The following is a 22,277-nucleotide window of genomic DNA, read 5'->3' as shown; positions in this document are numbered from 1 at the left end:
TCAGTTGTTCTGTGTGGATGGTGCAGGCAATACTTACAAGTGAGTTATGCAAAGAATCCCAAACAAGATCAGATAAAGCATTTTTATTACAGCACTGTGACACTTTCCCCCAGGATTTTCCACAGCTCAGAATCCGAAGCCACTGAATTACCCCTCTGCATTAGAAAGAGTGAGCTTTGCTGGAGATGATACTGTGTCAGCTCCCTGCCAGACTAGTCTGTCTGCTTCACCAGCAAACTCCTTCAGTCTCACCAGTCTTTACCTTGCCTTGCAAATAACAATCAGTGAACCCCAGTTCCCGAGTTCTCCAGAGATGTCTCTCTTTAGTGTCCAGTCCCTCTCACTGGACACTCACAAAATTAAGTTCACTGCCTCCAAAGAGACAATACACACAGTAGGCAATTGGGTTTGCTGAGGACTCACTCAGTACTTCAATATAACAACACTGAGATGGTTCAGAGTAAAACCAAGAATAGGTTTATTAACAAAGAACAGACATTTATGTGATATTAAGCAGAAAGAACAGAAACAGAAAATGATTACAAACAGAAGAAAATAAAACACATTTTCCAGTGTCTAAGACTTAATTTCAGCATGCTATAATCTCTGCTTAAACAACTTTCTCACTTACATCAAGCCACCCAGCATCTGCAGCCTTTCTGGCAAGAGGATCCAACGTTCATAGAATCAGAGAGTGCTGTCCCCTCTATCCCCTAAGTAAGTGATGGAGTTCTCGCCCCTTCTTTTTATTGTCCAGTAAACCTTTAAAATGTATTCTTTAGAAAGGAAACTCAAACAAAGTTCCTCTCCCCTGCTGGTGTGTAAATGCCATGCTCTCATCCTACGGTCAATTTGCTTTTTCTTTTGATGGGCTTGATCACTTTGATTACCTTAGATATAACTCTCCTTCCATTGTCTCTGGCCTCACCTTGCTCACTTTACATTGGAGACACAGGCAAACAGGCAAAACAACATTCCTTTGTCAACGACAAACTTGTTTATCCACTCTACTTAAATTGTTTGGTCTGAACATATTTCTCTAATGTATTTCCAGCACGCGCGCACACACAGACTTCTTTACACATTAACCATACATACATCATACAATGTATCAATATACCAGTGTGTCACCAATTTTTATAGGATACCTTACAAGATGCTGGCTAAATATTCTGACAACAGGGTATTGGGTACACCCTTTGCCAACAGGCATAAAGGGGCTCTTTGAGTCACAATCACGCTATGGCATTCTCTGCATATGCCATATGTCAGCAAAAAAATATTTTAGGAATGTTTTAGACAAAAGAGGTTGTTTAGAATTTGTGTATCATCTTAGGCCAAGATAATTTTTTGAGAGAAATTCCACATTGAGGGGAAGGAGGAAGCTTATATTTGTGAAAGGGTTGGGTTTTTTGTTTGGTTGGTTGGTTTTTTGTTTTTTTAAAAGTGTGTTTGAAACCACTGTGTAATTTGGGATGTTAGAAATCCCACATGAGAGTGATTAATAAGCAAGGATGGGTAAGAAAGTCAAAGTTGCAAAATAACTTTATTTTTCAGATGATTCTGAAACATGTGGCTGTCACCTCCACAGACATGTATGTGTATCTGTGTGATTATGTATGAGAGAGAGAGAGGGAATATACAAGGAATATCCAAAAAAAGGACTAAGATTATTAGGTTATGTGTGTTTTGTTGCCTAAATTCTTTCTGGCAGCCGTGTTATATCTGGGTTGATGTTGTTTAATTTTTTGTTGCAACTTCAGTTTTGCAGGAATCTTTTGAGATAGCGGCTCACTTTCAGGGGACTAGCTTTTTCCAAAACTAAGTTCAGGGCCAGGTTTAGGGCTCCATGTTGTGATGTGGATTTGGGCTTTAGTATTATGGCAACTGCCTGGTCCGCTATAGCTACGATTGAGGCCAGCTTTCAGTTTAAAGTTTGACTCATCTAGCTGCTATAAACTCTGCATGGTCACTTGAATTGACTTAAACTACTTTAGAGTCTGAGACACCCCTCATTAAAGCCTAAGTTTTTGCACTGGAAGAAGCAAGTTGGTAGACATTTGTGTAGGCCAGTCCCATGAGTTTGCAGACTAGTTGAAGCCCCTGTTTGTTCGGAGATTGTTTGGGGAAAGGGAATGCATTGGATGAGTTTGTCAGGTTATGAGGAGAGAGTGAGAGTGATTCTTGGATTAAAGTTTAACAAAAATGGTATCCATTTGCTTAAACTACGCTCAGTTGTGTGGAGTCTTTTTTGCTGATCTCGCAGTGAATGTGCCAACATTATACATGTTCTTACCACATGCCAAAATGAGTACTTACTCGAGACCAGAATGAATCTGTGGTATGAGCGTTTGCCCTAACTGCAAATTTCCTTGTTTGCATGGCCAATGTCAAACTTTAAATATAATTAAATATATATGTTGTATTTTGTTGGTGCTGGACCAGATCCTCAGCTGGGGTAAATTGTTGCAGCTCCATACACTAACTGAGAATCTGGCCTGATATATTTAAAATAGTGGAAAAAGTCCAGCTTTTACTGTTGTACATTCCATTTTTCTCCAGCCACCTACATTTAATTCAGTGCTTTGAGGGTAACCCCAGGTGCATCTAGCTTCCATGTGCTTGTCTTGATGCATCCTTTAGGCTCCAGTGCATGGACTGAAGTAAAAGCATGACAGCTACTACTCAATGACACTAACCATCATAATGGCTCCACGTGTCAATGTGTAGTACTGTGGAGCTGTTAATATGCGCATATTAAACCCAGTATCTTGGAAAGATTCTTTTGATGTTACTACACATTATACATCACACGTAGTAGAAAAAAATTATCTGCATGCGCAGTCACTGATTTTCAAATGTCAGTATGACTTTTTTAAAGTGCAAACGAAAAAGCAAGAGTCTAAAGTAAGGGAATAAGTGCCTGCACAATTTCAACCATTCTGTCCAGCTTATATATGTTTAACATGCATTTTCCAAATTCTTGACTATAATTGTTGCTTTACTTTTCACCACTGTGTATTTTACTTCTCTCTTTTTCTGTGTATATATTGTATGTATATAATATACTGATGCTTTGTTCTGATCTCAACAGCTTTTATTAGGTTCTATTATCTTCATATGTTTATAGTCCTACTTTATGCTGGGTGTGACTGTGGAAATGCTTTTATTTATGTATATATTATATATATATATATATATATACACACACACACACACACACACAAATGTGTACATATTGTGTAAAGGTTATTGGGGATATAGAGATATAGAAGATAGAAAAATCCAGTAATTGCCTTTAAGATCAGAGCACAAAGCATTACCTTGGATTTTACAAGGCCAGCCAGCAACAAAAGAGCAGTAATTTATGAGCTCAGCGTAAAAGAATAGCATAATTGCATTAAAAATTAATGCTAATGAACACTAAAATGGGGAAGGTGGTTATGATGAAAGTTTGTATTCATCTTCCCTGGTTTGAATGATGGCTAGTGGCTTGATTAATGGCTTAATTTCTATCAATTAGCAGGGAAAAATCTCCTACGAGACAAGGGTAAATTGAGCATTGAATTACATATCTTGCTTTTGTGTGCTGAGAAAAAAGAGCTGCATATCTCTGATATTAGCCACAGTGACAAATGTGGTGTGCCCTGCAATGTCTGCATTAGCTCTCCTGACAGGCTGGTTGTGTGTGGTTATGGGGTGTTTGGAGATGGCTGGCAGACAGCATTCACTGGCTAGTTCCTTAGAAACATACAACTCTTCCATCTATAGAATTTTAATTAGAGTCAATGAGAATTCCAAAATTAACATGGACAGCAAACAGCAACAGCAGAGTCTGTATTCTGTCCTTTTAATCTGGAGCAACTAAAACTGGTTTTATACTCTGCCTATTAAAACAAGGCAAACCTCTAACAACCTTAAGCACATAAGCATTGATTCCTACCATTTTATTAGCTGTTCTTTACTTTTTTATTACAACTGTAGATCTTACTTTCAAAAAATACATCCTAAGTTTCTGGAGAACAGGGTGTATATATGCAATAAGATGCATGTAAAAATATCAACAATAGAGTTAATTTAAACATAAATATAGTTTTAAACACAGCTGGTAGAGAAATCCAAAGTTTCTTGATTTACATATATCTCAACTTTAAAACTTAATTCCTTTGAGATTCCTACAATGTGTCCTTATCCCTTTTGTTCTTGTTTTTGATACATTGATCCTCCATAAAGGGAGAGAAATAAGTATCTAGTCTTATTTAAAAGCAAAATGAAAACTAAATTATAGTGATGCTGTGTGAGTCACTGTAGTTGAAGTTGAAAAATACAACTTGGCAATAAAAACTTGCTTTGGTTTGAAAATGGAATACAGAGCTTAAGGCAAGGTTGCTCGTTTTGGAGTGAGGTTTTATATTTCTGCCAACTTAGAGGGGGAAATTGGCTGCCTTTTAAAGTTGTAAAGTCACAAAAAGAAATTTAAAATGATGAGAGAGATGATTTTTTTGTGGAAATGGCACTTTATTTGGACCAAGAAATTCAGGACATTTTATAGATGCCTTAAAGATTTTTCAGAGGGATTTTTAGCACATTAAACTTGTCTATACAGGTACTGTAGCTAATGAAATGGCATAATAAGAAAACTAAGCACTTAAAAACTTCATTCTGAATTCTGCCCTGACTTAAACTCTCGTGTGATTATATATGCATCAGGGAGTTGTGTAAATCAGAATGTTGCCTTTGGTAAGCACAGAAAAATACTCAGACCACAACATCTCAGATGTTTAAAATGCACAGATTTGACCCCAGAATAAACACACTAGCATAACCAGTACAACTATCTGACCTACCACATTTTTAAAAAAAATATTATTTATAACTTTTCATGACAACTTAAAAATTAAACTGGGGAAAAAACCCTGCCTTTTAATTAACTTGGATTTGGTCAGTTTTTCTTTGTAGAATTAGTTGGCGGGCTCACTCCAGTTCCTAGTGGCAGGGGCCCACACCACAGAAACCATCACCACAGTTGGCTCCCTGGCTGCAGTTTCAGAAAAGAGACTCAGAATTTAATTGGAGGAGAGTGGACTATTCTTTTTCTTTAAAGGTGATCATTCCAAGGAAGCTTTGAAATACAGTGGCAGAGCAATGTGGAGAAGTTCGTGTTCGTTGCTGGTGCCATACTTTTTCTGCACACAGAAGATTGTCAGTTTTGCCCCCTTTCATGAGTACTCATATTCATTTAAAGGAAAGAAAATGGAGGCAATCCTGGCATGTGCTCCCAGGGTAGTAGTATCCTCCATGATCTGTCAGTAGGGCTCTGACCTCTGACTTCCTGTGTTTTGGTGCTGAAAGTCTTAGGTTCAATCTCAGCTAATGATTGTGATATTTGTATCCAGCCACAGGTTGTTACAAAGTGGAAATTCAGTTGTCACTTAAAAACTGTGCACTTCCAATGCTTGGGATGCTTACTAGATACTTTCTTTGTGTGATAAACTGGTGTTTTGTATGATCATGTCTCCCTCTAATGGCTGGTCCCACTTTGGATAAATCCCATGCCTCACTGGCAGCCAATAGAAACAGTACTGTAGCACAAAAGGAAGAATCTGTTGCTTACAAGATGAAATTCACCCTTAAGCAATTATATAACAACTTACATTTATTCAGATTCTTAATTTTCACATTTTTAAAATAGAAAATGGTGAATGATGTATTTCTTATTTACTAGATGATTAATTTTTTACTTGTGATTTGTGTCAAGCTCTATCAGGTGGACATTCAGATTCAATTAAGAATGCAACAGCATTTTATTTTATATTTTTTAAATTAACTAGAACTACTTTAAATGGGCTGAATACATTAGAAAAAAAGCTTACCAAAACATGTTTTGCATTTATTAAACAAAGGAAATATTATGTGTAGTTGGTGAATTGAACTGGTTATTTCTGGTCACCATGTCCTTCAAGATTTTAGAACTACTAGATCTCATCCTCTCTCATTTAGTTTTTATGTTAGATTGTAAGAGGAAAATAAATTTGCTTCATTTTTCAGTTCCCAGTTGGTTTTATAACTTTGAATGACCTAGTCATTGAACTGAACTAGTTAAATAAACTGAAATGAAGAAAATATTCTCTCTGCACCTCCAAAAGAAGCTACTGCTATCAAAAGCTGGTTTAGTACTTCAACAAACTCTAGTTGCAGGTACCTAGCTAGTGACTACCATCACTTCAGTGGTTTGACCTTCATTAAAACTTATAAGCAAGCAAATAAGTACTACTTAGTATTATTTTTTTATTTAATTTAAACTATTTTAATACATTGTAATATGTTTACATAGGTTGTAAATTTAATTTTAATTTAAATAGTTTTTTAATTACACTGTATTTTATTTAAATTTTTAAAAATTTGATTTAAATAAAATATTCTGATTTAGATTAAAAAAAAATAAAAAATCTGATTTTTAATCATCAATTTTTATCCACCCTGCCCAGAAGGCCACAGTGGATGTTGAAAGGAGTTGGCCTGATGGAAGGGACATGGCATCTACATTTGAACAGACAAGTGGCCCCAATCCATTGTGCAACTGGGCCCCAGTAGAAAGCACACTGAAATCAATGGAGTTTTTTTCCATTGACTTCAATGGGCTTTCGATCAGGTCTCTGCTGCTAAGAGGCTGCAGCTGCTACTCCAACCCATAGACTTGAAAACTGGCTGGAGTGAGCTGTATTGCTGTCCCATTCACTGGCCTCAGATTTGGATGGTGGATTTCACTTCTTAACACATTCACACTCTGTCCACATAAAGATAGACTACTGTATTGGGGTTTGTGGGTGGAATGGATTTCACCCTTGGTGCTGAATGCCCCAGGATTCATCCTCACTGTTGACTCTTGTTTGGGGGTTGTTAAACAGGCTGAAGATCTATTTTTGATCTATCATAACCCACTCAGTCAAGACAAAGAGCTCTGAAGGCAGCATCTTCAGACCACATGGGGGAAAGGATTCTTTTCATTATTCTATAGTCACCACTCCAGCTTACTCAGAAGTTATGTTTGAAATGACTTTGTGGCCACATATATACATAGACAGTGTTGAACATCTGCCAAACTTCTGGCTTTTAACAGACGGAGTAGAACTCAGGACCTTCTTTTCTAAATAGTCAAATACTCAGATTTATACCACTTCTCTAAAGGAGAATCTCCCCTAGTCAAAACTAATGTGAATGCTTCTCTTATTTTTTTTAGGCCACTTACTAGAATGTATAGAATCACAAATACCAGACCAAGTCTGATTCTGTCCAGAGGTAGCTACGGTGCACGTACGTTACAGCCAATACATGATATGCTGATGGACTTCATTGGGAGTGACTTCCAATTCTCTGCCAGAAGCAGAGACTACACAAGGCCGGGTTGATGATAGGAATTAAAAGGAGAAAAACAATATGCACCTTTGTTATTGGCCACTGTAGGAAGACAGGCTACTGGGCTAAATGGACTTTTGGTCTGACCGAGTATGGCTGGTCTTATGTTTGTTACTTTCCTGTTTTTGTTGGTTTATCTCATAACCTATTTTCACAATGAAGTCCAAAGTTCATATAATTTAAGAGATGCCAAAGATGGGCACTAGGTCAGCCAATCCTGCTGCCAGTGCAGGATTTTTCCTTATTGTACTAGTGCTTTTGTCTAGTCTAGTTTAAAATATTTTTATTTGCCCATTGTGAATGACTAAAATGACTTTAATTCATGCAGTTGTGCCTTTCTTTCCCAAGTAATCGAGAAAAAACTTTAAATTTCTTGCCATACACTGGATTGCGCCACAAGATTATTGTCTTCATACTACACCTTTTTTTTTTTTTTTTTGTCCTTTGAGGAAGCTTTGCATCAATTCAGTAAGCGTATGTGGTATTTAAATGGCTTGTATATTTGAAAATCACTTTTGTATCTGCAATTTGTGTTTTCTATGGATATTGCAAGTAATAACAAAGTTTTTACTGTAACTAAAAGCAGGTGGGGAATATTTTTCTCTATTTTGTCAGTTTGTTTATTTCATTTGGCAGCACTTTTTTTGTAAGCTTCACAGTTTCTCCTTTGCTGAAAAAGACACTTATAAGCAAACAGGAAAGCAGAAAAACAATCTTAAAGTGTTATTCTAAAAATATTTCAGACCATGTTATTTAATGTGTACTCTATTAGAAAACAGATTATTTAATTAGTGAATTAAAAACGATGTCCATTTAAATATGTAACAGGTGGTCAAACATGAAGAGATATAAACAAATTCCATCAGAATACACTGACATTGTGTTATTCTTCAGTCATAAGGATCTGAAGAACAGTCGCTAGATCTATTTAGCACCATATTAATCATCAGTTCATTTTTACAGCTATTTTAGTGAAGGATCTGGTAAATATCACAACATTAGGATTATACTAGAGAGAGAGAGACAAATCACATGATTAAAGCTAAGATCGATTTCAGTAACTTTTTTTTAAATTAAAGGGAGATTTTTGGATGGTTCACGACACAATAATTTTGAGGATTCGGGGGTTTTGTTACTTTTTAAATTGTAGGCAGAATTTAGGAGCTACTTTGTTTTTAAAAACAAACAAAAAATCTATACAAGTATACTGTGTGCTCAGATTGCAGGCAAATTGGGTTTTTCCTCTCATCCTCCAGCATTTGTAATTATTTTAAGTGCACTATTTCCGTATGCTGTTTTAAATACAACTTTAATGAAGGCATACTTCGGGGATTTATTTTCTAAAAGGAACTATTTTTAATACAAAATTAGTCAGTATGACAATAAGACATTCATTATATTATGCATGTATCTTTGGCAATATATTAAGAATAAAATACCAGTTGAATCATCTTTACTATACAGTGTTTACAGTAAAAGCATAAGTGACTTTAGATAAATAAGGCAGTGACCTTTATATTACTATAAAAGTTGGTTAACTAAATACTAGCCTAATTGAACTAATTTTAAGGTAAAAGGCATGAAATAGAGAATCATTTTTAGACAGTGTATTTTATATCTATTAAAGATAAGGTTGTTTCTTTTGATGCTTTTCTTCTGTCTGTGTGAAGTCTTTATGCTTGTGGTCTGATTTATCTTGTAGGATAATGCCACCTGCTGTTTATAGTAGAACATTGCTACAGTATTTGTGTTGTGTTGATTTACAGATGTTATCCATATGGTTTGAGCAGACACATTGAAACAGAAGCTCATCACATGAAAGGCTTCCCAATCATATACAGTTTTATTAAAAACCATTCTGCATATATGTCTGTCTCCTTTGGTAATAAACTAAAAGGACAAAATCTTGTAAAAATTAGTTTAATTGTAATTCTTATACAAAGAATAGCTTATTTTTAAAAAGTCACATCAACAATCACTAATACAATATTTAGTATTCTGTTTTCAGTATAACCAGAGTTAAAGGACTTGCTCTGCAATGAGTTAGTATTGATTTTTTTGTCTATTGCCTCTTAGCTTTCTTACTTCATTATTTTTTATTTTACTATGAAATACATATCCTTTCTACTGACATCTGACAAACAACATATGCATGGAAGTCATTTTATCTACCAATATGTATTTGTCAAAACTATCATACACTAATGGACGATGTTTTTTTCCGGTCCATTTTCAGCAAGTTAATGTCACTGGTAATATCCCAGAAACATTCAGTGATTTTGCGTCTCTTTGTAACTTGTCATTATTATAGTTTTGTATCTGATTCATATAAAATATTATAAAAGGCTAGATAGTAATAGCGGATTTTGTGTATTAAAAGAATTGAGCAACTGAACCTTAAAAATCTATATCCATCTCCCTTCTTCCTGACGCCTATCTAATCTGTTGATTTAGGTTTTGATACTGTGCCCATCACAATGGTATCTGAGCTTATGTAGCCTCCTTCGCCATTTCTTTCTGTGCCAGCAGGGTCAGCTGCACCCAAAGGAGAATGACTTCCCTTCTATCAAGGAGGGCATTAGTGTTCGCTTGTTCACTCTCCCATAGTGGTGTTCTGCCTGGGGAATGCAGCTTTAGCAATAGCTGTTGCAAGGTGCTGGGCTCTCTGGCCCCGATCCAACAAAATCTTTCAGCATCTGCTTAATTTTAAGTAGGTGATTTTTCCCATTAAAGTTAATAGGACTAATCCCAAACTTAAAAATTAATATGTACTTAAGTGCTTTGCTGGATCAGAGGCCCTTGCAGGACTGAGACTTTAATGAACAATCACAGCCATTTCGACGTCCTTCTTGGGGAGGATGCCTGGCAGATGTACTGGATCAGTGCATCTCTCAGATGTCCTGGCCAAACCCTGTTCCCAACCTTCACTACCCATTTGTGGAATTATACTGAACAGCAGCAAGCTTCCTTGTAGAGATAGTGGTTGTAGGTATTTTGCATCACTGTGATCTATCTCTGGGCAGACTTTCTTCTACTAGAAGCTTTCATCCTGGTTCAGCCAGCAGTGAATCAAGCTCTTTACATTTATTCTGATTTTTTGTTTATGTCACCAGTGATTACTGCCACTGTTTATTTCAACTGAGCTCCAAATTAAAATAAGAATACGGCATTCATATTTGTTAAAATTAAGCTATAAGGCAGTGGTTCTCAACCAGGGGTCTGGGGCCTCCGGGGGGCTCTGGGCAGGTTTCAGGGGGTCCACCAAGCAGGGCCAGCATTAGACTCGCTGTGGCCCAGGGCAGAAAGCTGAAGCCCAACTGCATGGGGCAGAAGCTCAGGGCCCTGAGCTCTGCCACCCAGGGCTGAAGCCGAAGCCTGAGCAATGTAGCTTCGCAGGGACCCCTGTGGGGCGGGGTCACAGGCAATTGCCATGCTTGCTACCCCCAAGCGCTGGCTTTTATATGCAGAAGAACAGTTGTGAGCCATGGAGTTTTTATAGCATGTTGGGGGGCCTCAGAAAGAAAAAGGTTGAGAACCCTGATATAAGGGAATGAGTATGGTGTAGTCTTTCTAAGATGATAGTGCCTTATTCTATATTTTCTCAATTATCAAAAGAAACAGTAAAAAATCTCATGCATATATTCAATCAAATTATTAAAATGGCAGATAGGAGAGCAATAGTTGAGACTTATAGAATTGCTTTCGAGTACAATGTTTTATGCACTGATCCATATTCAACAATCAATGTACAGCTTTATGAATATTTGGCATGAGCAAGTATATTGTTTACCTCTCCCTTCCCTTGTCTTTTCATTCATCTTATCCCTTCCTAAGTAAACCCTCCCCAAAAAAAATTTAAAAAAGAAAAATCAGGGAACTAATATGACATTTTCAGGCCATCTCATTGTTTACTCTGCTTGTACATTATACCCCTTTTCCTCTACCTTTTGCTGTCTTGTCTATTCACTGAAAGTTCTTCATGGCAGGAACTGTCTGCTACTGTGTGTTTGTACAGTTCCTAGCACAATGCGGCCCCATTCTTGGCTGGTCCCTTGGCACTATTGTAATAAACATAATAATCGTTATTAGAAGTATTGACAGGTTTCAGAGTAACAGCCGTGTTAGTCTGTATTCGCAAAAAGAACAGGAGTACTTGTGGCACCTTAGAGACTAACCAATTTATTTGAGCATAAGCTTTCCTGAGCTACAGCTCACTTCATCAGATCGGAGGAGAGCAGTTACAATATTAACAGAAAATAAAAATAATCACACTGTTGAGGCCAAAGTTGTACTGTCACCACAGTTGCACATGGAACTAGCTGGAGAGGATTAGGTGATATGTGAGATTAACTATGAGTGTAGCAGAAGTAGAAAGTAAGACAGACAGCAGCACAAATGCTGTTTTCAGATGTTAATGTAACTGAAAAGCCCAAGCTACCCATTATTGTAGACAGGACATATTTGTTGCACAAGCTGTCAAAGAAAACACGGTTGTTGTGAAATTAGTATGATATGTTTGTACAAAGATTACATCAGGGTATTTGACAGCTACACAAATTTCTTTGCTTGATTATCATTAAAATATTGTTTGAAGTGAGTTTTCATTGATTGTTTGCACAGGTAGATGGAGTTTATAATTTAGATTTTCTCTATGCAAAATAAAATGCAGTCTTGTATAGCATAGGTGGCATATATGGATTTAGAATTTCACGTGCACAACAGGAAGTACTTGGCACATCGTTGTCCTTATTTTGTTATTTGTTTCAATCCTGTTGCTCTTCTGGAATTTTTCTGATTTCAAACATATCTTAAATTCTTCTTCAAGCACTGTCCCTATTTGTTGCTCCACTGTAGATCTGCTTGCATCCCTGCGCTGCTGATCAGAGAACTTCAGTAGAAGTGTCCATTAGGTCGACACATGTGCTATCTCTCCTCATGCTGCACCACGAGGCTAGTCCACACGTGCAGGCTAACCATCCTTAGTTCCTTCTCAGCCACCCCAGCTAGAGACAGAGCTATTCGCAGTCTGTTAGGACCATTACTTTCAATTTCCATTTTTATAGTTTGTTAGCCTCCTAGTTCTTAGTTGTAGTTCTAGTTGTAGTTTTTCTCTTATCATTAAAAAAAAAAAAAGACTTTAGTTTCTTCCGCTTTTTTCCTCGTTGGGGACCCTTCCCCCAATAGGGTATGCCCAGCTCACCACTCTTCAAGAAGTGCCTCTCTTGCAAATAGGCAATCCCTGTCGCAGACAAGCACTCCCAGTGCATTAGCTGCCTCAAGGAAGGCCACATTCAACAAAAGTGTGCTCTTTGCCAGCAATTCAGGCCCTGGTCTCATAAAGATACAGAGCTAAGACAGAAGATTATCTTCATGAGGGCAGCTCTCCGACCCTCTTCGGAACCACAACACGAGTCACCTGGGGGATGTAAGTCGTCCCCACAACCCTCAACATCTAAAGGTTGTTAGGCAAAGAAACAAGCTGCTGACCCCTCTCACAAATAGTCAAAAAACAGAGTAGGAGGTCCCCCCAGTGAGCTCCAAGAGCGCTCCAAATGCTTTCCAGCATGCTTGGTATCCTTTGTACTGCTAGCACCGAGACCTTCTCACTTACCACCCATGGCTCGTAGAAGTTCTCAGGGCAGATAGTTGACAAGCCCACAGACCTGATTGGTACAGGCACTGAGTCAATGGCACCAAGGACAGAAGTAAGCACTCCTCTAAGAAGGCATTATCGGTACATGATTCTACATCAGTACTACCGTTGACACTTCATTCGGCACCAGAGCAACCAGTATGGACAAGATCTTCGTCCCCGTCCCCCCCTAGTACCAACAGCAGCATCGAGTCAGTTGGCACTGCCAGAATTCTGACACTCTAGGGACCTCTGTGTATCGGACGTACCAGAGTCTCCTCCTAGTGTTCAACCAGCATGGGAGTTTTTCCCACTGCCCTGTCATGTTTCCCTGCTCTCTAGTGAAGACTCAGATAGTGAACCTGAGAAGCTAGCATCACAGTACTCCTCTCAGGCTCCTTACTGTGCCCAGTATCAACAGGATCCTCAAGCATACCCTCAGAAGGCCCCACCACCACCATCTTGGTACAGCTACCCTTGGGCACCACTGCCAACCTCTATGCCATCGTGGGGACCCCGGGGCTGCATTATCAACACCAGGCCTCTCAAGCTTCTAGCCCTACCCAAGAACTATCAAGGCACACCCCTTTGGCTGCAGCGTCCAGAGCTTCAGAAACTTTGGAAAAAATTGTGGAAGAAAATGAGGGTGCAGTTGAGGCCCCTGAGGACCATCTCCTCCTCCCTGGATGAGCCTGTCATGCCTCCTCTGCCATTCCTGGCTGATGACTTTTGTCTCTTCTAGGACCTGGCAAAGAGAGTGGCGGACATGACCACGAGTAGAAGCTAGATCCAGCAGTACTTCACGATCTATTCAGGGGATTGGACAGACTTGTTTGCCACTCACCTGAACAAGAAATGTACATGCTACTGCTCCAAAGGAGGGATAGGACAACACTCCTTGGGAGATGCTCTCCTCCCATGAGACAGTGACCTTCTTTATGCTTTTCCTCCTTTTCCCCTGCTGTCAAGTGTCCTGCTGAAAATAAAAAGAGATGTCATTCTGATTGCCTCTACTTAGCCGAGACAGACCTGGTACCCTATCTGTCACAGCTTGCGATGTGCCCACTGATCTCTCTCCCAGTCACTCCATACCTCCTCTCCCAGGACAGAGGACACATCCTACATCCCAATTTGGTGGTTTTCCACCTGAAGGCATGGATCCTCTTGGTTCAAACATATAGAAAGCTCCTGTTCAAAGGAGTGCAAGAGGTATTATTACACAGTAAAAAGTCCTCAACACAACATATGTACCTGCAAAAGTGCTCTAGGTTTCAGATTTGGTGTACTTCCCAACAAATCTCCCCGACATCCACGACTCTTACACTTTATCTTAGACTTATGCACTAGCCCTAAAAAGATCGGGGCTATCTTTAAGCGCTCTCAGAGTCCACCTAGTGGCTGTAATAGCCTTCCACCAACCAACAGAGAGATACTTAGTGCTGTCACACCCGACTACTAAAAAGTTCCTCAAGGGTATAGCAAACCTCTTCCCACAACCTCAACTTCCTACTCTCACATGGGACCTAAACCTGGTACTGAAAGGACTGATTAGGCCTCCCTTCGAACCCATGGCCTTCCTGATAGCGATTACCTTGACTAGGAGAATAAGCGAAATAGCGACTCTAATGGAACACCCCCTCCCCCCATGTGTTATTCTTTTGGGATAAGATTACACTTAGGTCATATCTAAAATTCATTCCTCAAGTAACCTCTCTGTTTCACATGAACCAAATTGATTCCTCTTCCACCCTTCTAACCCAAGCCTTACCGAGACAACAGAGTAGCTATATTACACACACTGGATGTCAGGAGAGCCCTAGCCTTCTACCTGGACAGGATGAAGGTTTTCAAGAAGTCCCCCAAACTTTTCCTCTCCGTTTGCTCAGCAGTATCAACCCAGGGAGGTCCAGAAAACCATTAAGGACCTTCCCTTCTTCCCTTCAGTGAGACTCATCTGTTTAATCAGATGATGGATGAGTCCTTACACACTTCAGGAGACTCCACCCTCTTCTCCCTGGGAATACATTCAACTGCCCTGAAGAGAAAAGTCTACTAGCAACAATAGAAGTCTAGACTGATGGCTCAATAGTTTTTCCACCAGAGACCTTATGACCACCTGGTAAGAGGCAGAGCACTCAGAAGACCTGTTTCCCCACACTTTCTGCAGCAAGGTTCCTCATTCGAATCCCAGCCCTTGCCTAAATATTTTGACTGCAGCTTGAGAGCTGAAAACCACTGAGTCCAACACCTCCTGACTCCCACACACCCTTTGGGGGTTGTCTAGCACTCTTTTTCAACACCTGGAGTGCAATAACAGACAGATGAGTGCTCAGCATCATGCATTCTGGCTATACAATGGAGTTTGCATTTTTACCCTGTCCAAAAACCTCTTCTTCACCCCATCTTGGGGGCCACTCTTGCAAGAATGTTCTCAATCAAGAAGAGGAATGTCTCTTACAGCACTGAATGATAAAGCAGGTGGTTCTTCAATTCTAAGGGAGTGGTATTTACTCAACATATTTCCTAGTCCCCAAAAAGAAAGGCAGTTGGAGACCCATTCTCAACCTCTGCCATCTCAACCACTTTTCAAATTTTTCATGATCATGTTGGCATCTATAATTCCATCCCTGCAGAAAGACATATAGTTCACAGCTCTCGACATGAAGGACACCTACATTCACCCAACTCACTGACGCTTTCTCAAATGCATAGTTTGCTCCAACCACTTCAGTACAGAGTATGCCCTTTCAGCATTGCGGCTGCCCCCAGGGTCTTTACCAAGGTGTTTTCTGTAGTAGCAGCTTATATAGGATGCCGTGGTTTCACCATCTTCCCCTGCCTCAACATTTGGCTCCTTGTCACCAGGTCATGCCAAGAGACTCAGGCGTCGACTTCAACAATGCTACAACTTCTCTCTGTGGGTCAACATAAATGCTGAAAAATCCGTTCTCACCCCTACACAGACTTTGGCTTTCATTGGGACGTCCTTAAATTCCATCACGGAAAGGGTTACTTGCCAAGAGACAGGTTTCAGGCTATGAATGTTATTACAGACTAGATCATAAACCACCCCAGAGAATAGGGTTGCCAGACATCTGGTTTTCAACTGGAACGCCCAAAAAGGAATCCTGGCAGCTCCAGTCAGCACTGCTGACCAAGCCGCTAAAAGTCCCGTCAGCATCGCAATGGGGCTAAGGCAGGCTCCCTGCCTGCCCTGGCTCTGCATGGCTCCCGGAAACGACCAGCATGTCTGGCTCCTAGGTGTAGGGTCAGCCAGGGGGCTCACACACACTGCTCCTGCTCCGCAGTTCCCATTGGCCGGGAACCACACCCTCTCCCACACCCCAGCCCCCTGCCCAGCCCTGAGCCCCCTCCCACACCCAAACTCCCTCCGAAAGCCTGCACCCTCTTCTGCACTCTGAATGCCTTGGCACTAGCCTGGAGCTCCTTCCTGAACCCCAAACTCCTCATCCCCACCCTGCACCCCAGAGTCTGCACCCCAAGCCAGAGCCCTCACCCCTTCCCACAACCCAACCCCCTGCCCGAGCCCGGTGAAAATGAGCGAGTGAGCAAGGGTGGGGGAGAGTGAGTGAGGGGGGATGGAGTCACCAGAGGGGGGCAGGACAGGAGCAGGGCAAGGGTGTTTGGTTTACAACCCTACCAGAGAGCCTGTTGAGACCTCTCTCTCCCCCCCACCAGGCCATGTGGCCTCATGCACTTGTCACACCTTTTCCAAGACTACACCTTTGTTGCCTACAAGAGTGGCTTCAAACAGTGTACTTGCCAAACTGACAGTCCATGGCCACCACAGTGACTCTTCGCACCAAAGTGATATGGCCCGTGTCATGGTGGAAAAATCCCCATCGGGTTTGTGTCAGTATTCCCTTCCTTGCCTCTGCACCAGACAGGACAATCACTACTGACACATCTCTATCGGTTGCGGAGCTCGCATGGATAACAGTACACCTGGACACCTCGAGAGTCTAGGAAACACATCAATGTTCTAGAGCTACAAACAGTTCAAAGGGCTTGCAGAACCTTCCTCCCATTTATTTACCATGCCCTCATAATGTCAGACAAAATTACAACTGTCTTTTACATCAACAAACAAGGATTCAACCCCACCTCCCTGTGCCCACAAGCGCTCGGTCTGTGGAACTGGTGCATCAGCAATCAGATTACCCTGTCAGCAGTCAACCTCCCAGAAAACCAGAATGTGCTACCGCTGAGTTTCCCAACCTTTTTGATACCAGGGACCAACTTGTTGCCTTCCTAAACTGTGTCAGGGAGATTTTAGGGACTAGTCGTTGAGAAACACTGTGCTAGCGGAGTCTCTCAGCAGACACTTTTCTGTCTATCACAAGCAGGATCTTCAAGACTCTCTGGCAAACAATATTTTCACTCTTTGTGGGGGACCCCTGTTCACCTCCTAAGCAAACAGGAAGTGCAATCTATACAGTTCCAAAGGAGCCTGGGTCACCACTCACAGGGCAACACTCCATTCCTTCCATGGTCAGACCATCTGAACTATGCCTTACCTCCACTGCCACTCCTGTTTCAAGTTTTGTGCAAGATTCGGCAGGACAGGGCATGAGTCATTCTCATTGCCCCCAAATGGCCCAGACAGTTATGGTTCCCAAACCTCCTACGCATGTCATCTTGGGCACCAATTGTTATTCCTACATTTCCTGGTCTCATGACTGAAGGGAATGGAAAGATCAGGCATCCTAACCCATGTCCACTTCATCTCAAAGCCTGGTTTTTTGATGGGCATTGTGCTCAGAGCAATTGTGTTCAGGAGCTGTACAGAACATCCTTTCTAATAGTAGGAAAGATTCCACTAGAAAATGTTACCTAGCCAAGTGGAAGTGTTACACTATGTGGATGCATCCAAGACTTATTTCTCCAGAAGCCACAGTTATTGCTTTCATTCTGGACTGTATTCTTTCCTTGAAGACTGCAGGTTTGTCTGTCAGTTCCTTTTGGGTCCACCTGGCAGCAGTCAGTGCATACCATCTGCCTTCACAGGACTACTCAATCTGTGCACACCCTCTGATGAGCAAATTCTGGAAAGCCCTAATCAGAACTTTTCTGCCTATTGAAAAAAAAGCCTATTCCTCCATGGGAATTTAACCTTGTTCTCTCTGTACTTACTAAGCCTCCTTTTGAACCATTAGCTTCTTGTTCCATGTGTTCCCTTTCAATGAAAGTCACATTTCCTGGTAGCCATCACCTCAGTTGGGAGGATTGATGAGCCTGGGCATTGATGGTGGATCCTCCTTAAGCTAGTCCATAAGGACAAGGTTTAATTGTGTTTACACCCTAAATTCACCCCCCAAAATAGTCTGAGTTTCACCTGAACCAATCTATCCACTTACCTATGTTCATCTCAAAACCTCACACATCCTCAGAAGAAAGAAGGTTCCATTCCCTTGACATTCAGCAAGCCTTAGCCTTTTACCTGCAGAGAACGAAAACAATAAGGAAATCCCCCTAGATTATTTGTCGCAATAGTGAAAAGGGTCAGGCTATATCCTCTCAGAGAATCTCATAATGGATCTCGGTCTGTATTTTGCTCTGCTATTAGCTATCTTCCCCCTCCTCCTTGGGTAAGAGCTCATTCCACAAGAGCACAAGCAACATCTATGGCATCATTTCAAGAGGTGCCTCTACTTGACATCTGCAAGGCAGCTATGTGGAACTCAGTCCACACATTTGCTAGGCACTCACGCCTTGGTACAGGACTCCTCTGCTGATGCATCTTTTCAGTGCTTTTGTTCGGCTCTGCCATTTATGACTTTGCACCCTCCTCCTATTTGAGTACTGTTTGTCAGTCACCCACACTGGACTTACATATAGGGACCAGCACTCGAAGAGGAGAGAATTACCTTATAGTAACTGGAGATCTATATTCCACTACCCACCCTCCTTCCCTTCTGCCTCAGATCTTCTCTGATTCAAGGTGGAGAAGGAACTGGAGAGGTGATTAGTCTGTCCTCCCTTTATCTCCTCAGTTAGAGGCATGAGGTGAACCAAGGTGCATCTGCAGACCAATGGACACTCCTTTCAAAATTCCTTGGCTCGGGGCGCATAGAATATATGTATACCCATAGTGGAATACAGATAGGGACCACACATCTCAAAGAAGCTCCAGTTATTAAAAGGTAAGTAACTTTCTCTTTTAATGGACATTTCTTACAAATTCACACTATTCCAGAATCCCTGTTTTTTTCAATATATCCAAACACTGCAGTTCTGGCACTGTTAACGTGCAAGTAGCAAATTTTTATCTCAGCATCATGAATAAAGCAATTACAGCTTAATCACTCTTCTTGTTCTTAATAAAGCAGGAATGTTTCTTTGTAACAGAATATTTTAGCTTTCATTGAAGCTAGTACATATTTCATAAATAGTAAACTATCTAGCGATAGTATTGCTTAGGCACAGCACTGATCATAAGCTTACACTGAAATATACTGATATTATGACTGTCTTTTGTAGACCAAGCCACTCTGGTAGAACAAGTGAAACGAGTGAAAGAAATTGAAGCTATTGAAAGTGACTCTTTTGTTCCACAGACATTCAGATCAAGTAAAGAAGTCAAAAAGGTAAGTTGTCAATAGCCTATCTTTGCGTATAAGCCGCCTGGGGTGGCAGGTGGAAGCTGCAGCATTAATGCAATTTCCCTTGACACATCACATTGGCAATCCTCATTCCCAGTACCAGCGTTCAAACATCTCCATAGATACTTGAATTGGTGCTGAAGTAAGGATGAGTGACAGGACTGGAGGTGCGTGAGAGTTTAGGATGAGGTGAAATACATTGTTGAAATGGCAAGATGGTCACGGCCCTGCTTAGGAGTTTGGTTATTTTGAACATTTTTTTAAAAAGTCATTATGTCAGAACAGAAAGGTATAAAGAAAAAGGGAGGGGCGAGAGTTAGACAAATCATCATGCAAAGGCAATAAGGTAACTTATGTTCGTACTTATATAAAGGGTAAACAGTTTTAAAGCTAGACTCCTAAAAATATATGTATGCACCAAAATAAAAGTGGCCTGATATTCAGAGGGCTCCGCAACTCTGAAAGTCAGGCCACTTTTATTTCAGTGCCTAAATATGACTTAAGACATCCAGGTTTTAAAATTGTGACCTAACTCTGGCCATTGAAGCTATGTCTATACTACAAGTGCTACAGCGACACAGCTGCAGCTATGCCTCTATAGCACATAGCGTAGATGGTTCCTACATCAAGGGGAAAACCCTGTCCATAGTGAATCCACCTCTCTGAGAGGCAATAGCTAGAGCGACAGAAGAATTTTTCTGTCGACTTAACTGTCAACATTGGTGTTTATTTCAACCTAACTATGGTGCTCACAGTACAAAATTTTTCATAGCCCTACGCAACATAGGTCGATCTAATTTTTAAGTGTGGACCAGGCTTCTGTCTTTGTTCAGAAACCACACACTTTTCCCTTTATAAGAGGAAGTGCATAAGCAAATGAGTGTTCCATTGAGAGAATGGAATGTTTTTAATTGTCACTGAGTGTTCCATTGAAAAGAGTACCATTATTGTCGTTTCAAATATGTATTTACTTTAAAAGTTTCACACAATTTTTGAATAAATGTGCTCTATGGAAAAAAACTGCAGCTCTGCTCTTTCACTTCCCTACTTGGCAGTGCTTCTCCTTCACTCATATTACCAGTCTGACACGCGCAGGCAGTTCCTGTTATCCATTTTGAAAAGTATGAAGATGATGATTATTGTTTTGTGGATTAGTTAGTTAATGGTTGTAATCTGAACATGTTAAGAAAGTTGAATACAAAGTTATATTACAATGCTTGGGTGTTTATCAGGAATGATATTCTACATCCTTGATAGCATCCAAATGTGGGTTTTTTTCCTTTTAGTCAACAGAAGCTGGTGAACTAAAATGTGAACCTGCAACTGTCGGAGTGGGAACTGTCGATCTGTCTAATACTGAAAAAGAAATAGCACCTGGCAACATTCCTACTGCCATAAAGTACCAAGATGATAACTCTTTAGCACATCCAAATGTAAGTGTGTTGATATTTATTGAACCCTTGAAATAACAAAGTCTACTAGGTGGAGTCAAGGTCACATGACCGAATACTTTTGCAGTGTTGCTTGTCAAAGATTCTAGGTTCCAAAGACTATTTACTGATGAGCTCACCATTGACTGGAAAAAGATTACACAACTCGCATAATCTAAAATAGTGAAGTGTTAGGAGATGCGCCCAACAAGGTTCTGAGTGAAAGTGAAATTTTAAAGTGAATGAGTGACAGTCTGCCCTAAAAAAAACAAAACATATCTTTTAACTTACATTTATCCAGGATGTATATATTACTGTTGTGTTACATGAGATGCCTGAGCAGAGAATGGCAGAAGCTGCAGTAGCTTTAGAGAAAAACTCATAAAAAGGGTGTGATGAAAACATGGAAGTTTTAAGATTCCATAGAGAAAAGTATGACCCAATCCATTTGAAAAGTTACCGCTGTTGAGTAATCTCAACCGGAATCTCTTTGGCCTGCTTCTTCATGAATCATTGATCATTTTTTTTAACCCATCAGATAATAATTATCCATTCTAAATTATGTGTCCAGTTAATATACAATATAAAATGAGAGCGAGAAATATACAGATTACACTGAATACAACTAATGGATGAATCAAATACTGTCCCGTAAAAACTCCTACATTTTCAGAGTTGTGTAGAGATTTCCTAAAGCCATTAATGCAATTTAAATCCCTGTGCAAATCTATGAAAAGTCAGTGGAAATTGTTTGAAAGTTTCTGTGGTTTGAGTTGGTGAACCAGAGTGATTCAGAGTATGCTTACACTGCAGTGAAACTCCAGCGTTAGTGGGACTAAAGTCCACAGACCCTGGGTTTGTAACCCCAGAGCTTGAGCATCTACATTAATTCTGACTCTAGGTTTACAATTTCTGGACCTGGGCCCCAAACTGGGCCCTCGCATCCACACTGCAGGACACAGACCTGAGTCAAACTACCATATTCCTGGCTTCCTTATGACTTCCCCAGCTGTGGCTGCTCTAGCCCTTGGTTCCTAGTGCAGTGTGGGAAAACTTGACTGTTCACCCTGCATGTTACAGAAAGCTGTCGCATCCCACCAACATCCCCTGCTGAGCCATTTTTTGAGTCTGCATGCTCCCAGCAACCAGAACTAGCAACATGGAGGAGCCACCATT

The 22,277-nt window shown here is 40.5% G+C and overlaps 1 protein-coding gene across 2 annotated transcripts in view; it reads left to right on the top strand.

Annotated features, from left to right (window-relative positions):
• RSRC1 (arginine and serine rich coiled-coil 1) overlaps positions 1-22,277 on the top strand; it is a 366,678-nt gene that overhangs the window by 335,925 nt on the left and 8,476 nt on the right. Inside the window, exons 8-10 of one of the 2 annotated variants that reach the window (XM_073359564.1) lie at positions 19,550-19,656; positions 20,958-21,104; positions 22,182-22,271. In XM_073359564.1, coding sequence (XP_073215665.1) covers positions 19,550-19,656; positions 20,958-21,104; positions 22,182-22,256 — 329 coding nt within the window. In that variant the 3' untranslated portion in view covers positions 22,257-22,271. Of the gene's footprint in view, positions 1-19,549; positions 19,657-20,957; positions 21,105-22,181; positions 22,272-22,277 lie in introns of those variants that run through there. The other variant, XM_073359563.1, reaches the window with a different exon arrangement.

Source organism: Lepidochelys kempii, chromosome 9 (genome assembly GCF_965140265.1).
Source record: "Lepidochelys kempii isolate rLepKem1 chromosome 9, rLepKem1.hap2, whole genome shotgun sequence".
NCBI lineage: Eukaryota > Metazoa > Chordata > Testudines > Cheloniidae > Lepidochelys > Lepidochelys kempii.
This window is presented reverse-complemented; position numbering and strand designations above follow the sequence as displayed.